The 1,805-nt window shown below is 34.1% G+C and overlaps 1 protein-coding gene across 1 annotated transcript; it reads right to left on the reverse strand.

The window, feature by feature from the left end:
• Positions 1 to 307: 307 nt before the first annotated feature.
• Positions 308 to 1,549, reverse strand: LOC146996614 (zinc finger BED domain-containing protein 5-like). The gene has a single exon (XM_085821456.1). The coding sequence runs from the start codon at positions 1,547 to 1,549 to the stop codon at positions 308 to 310; it is 1,242 nt and encodes a 413-aa protein (XP_085677582.1).
• Positions 1,550 to 1,805: the final 256 nt, after the last annotated feature.

Below are 1,805 nucleotides of genomic sequence, written 5' to 3' on the forward strand. Positions count from 1 at the left end.
AAGAGAAAATGTTATTTAAAAAATATGATTAAGTGACTGAAAGGAAAGAACACACACATACCAAACAAAATACATTTCGACATATTTAATAACTAACTTATTAAATTAAAACAACTTACTAAATTAAAAACAAATTTAATAATTATTAGTGACTTCCTTGGGCCTGTCTTGCAGAGCAAAGGTTTTCGAAGAAAGGTTTAATATTAGAAACAGACACTCTCAGTTCTTTTTCTATATTTAACTGAGATCTATATTTTGTCTTCAAAGAAGCCACCGCAGAAAATCCAGTTTCACAAAGGTAAGCTGTTTAAAATGGTAGTAGAGCGCGAAATGCTCTTGTTTTTAGTGCAGAAAACTCATCATCCACTCCTGTCCAAAATTCAAAAAGTGATTTATTACTAAATTGTCTTTTGGTTTCACCGCTTGCCGTGAAGTCTATGAAGGTTTCTTCCTCTTCAATTGAGAGTCCTTCGGGAGTATTTTGAAATGGATCCCTCACCCACTTGTAACTTGATATCAGTTTGTCGTCAGCAAGAAAGTACTTTTTAAAATTCTTTGCTAGCATTGCTAAATGATTTTCAATGGTTACAAAAACAACTTTTACATGTTGTTCTTCAGCCTTGTAAGTTTTAATACAATCATTCAAATTTGCAAACATAGTTAAATCTTCTTGCTTTATATTTCTGCTCCACAATTCAAGTTTCCTACAAAAAGCATTAACTTTATCACTCGTATCCAATATATGCGTATTTGCTCCTTGCAGTTGAAGATTCAAGTTATTTAATTTCTCGAATATGTCGACCATGTAGCTCAATTTCATCACAAATAAACTATCGCGAAAATTCTCAGCTTCCGGTCTGTTTTCATCTTGTAGGAAAACGGCGATTTCTTCTCTTAATTCATAAACACGTTGCAAAAATTTCCCTCGTGATAACCATCTTGCCTCGCAATAAAATAGTAACGCTGAATGTACTGCACCCATGTCTTTCCAAAGTGCGGAAAAGATTCTTGATTTCAGGGGTCTCATTTTTATATAATTTACTACGGTTACAACCGTAGTTAACACAATATTCAAACCAGGACTCATTTCTTTGGAAGCCAAAGCTTCTCTTTGGCTCATGCAATGTGTCCAGACGCACTGTGGCGATTTTTGTTTCACAAGTGCTTGAATACTTTGGAATCTTCTGGACATAGAACGAGCACCATCGGTGCATATTCCGACGCAATTTTTCCATTCTATGTTTTCCTTGTTCATAAAACAATTTAATATAGCAAATAATGCGAGTGTTGTTGCTTTGAGTTCTATTGGTCTGCAGAAAAATAATTCTTCTACTACTGACAAATCATCACAAAATCTAACATAGGCAATGGAATGAGCATCTTTATTACTATCTGTTGCCTCATCCAGTTGCACTGAAAACAATTTGTCACGTAACTTTGGCAAAAACTGACACTCTACATGTTCAGCTAGATCAGCAATTCGACGGGCAACAGTATCATTTGGAAGAGCTATAGACTGCAATTGTTTTGCAAAATAATCTCCAAACATAATTTCTACAATCTCAATTGCGGCTGGCAAAATAAGCTCTTCACCAATGGTGTGAGGCTTTTTACATCTGGCTATTTTATACGAAACTTTGTAAGAGGCAATTAAAGCTTTTTCATTCGCAAAGTTTTTTTAAACAATGATTTTTGCTTTTCATATGATTTTAATTTTAATTCGAAGAATTATCTGGGTTTTTTTACGTACTCACTATGAAGCGTTTCCAAATGTCGTTTAAGTTTATTAGGTTTCATGCTGTCTG

This window comes from Stegodyphus dumicola, chromosome 7 (assembly GCF_044657685.1).
Source record: "Stegodyphus dumicola isolate Sdum_Otavi_A_Nest chromosome 7, ASM4465768v1".
Classification (NCBI taxonomy): Eukaryota; Metazoa; Arthropoda; class Arachnida; order Araneae; family Eresidae; genus Stegodyphus; species Stegodyphus dumicola.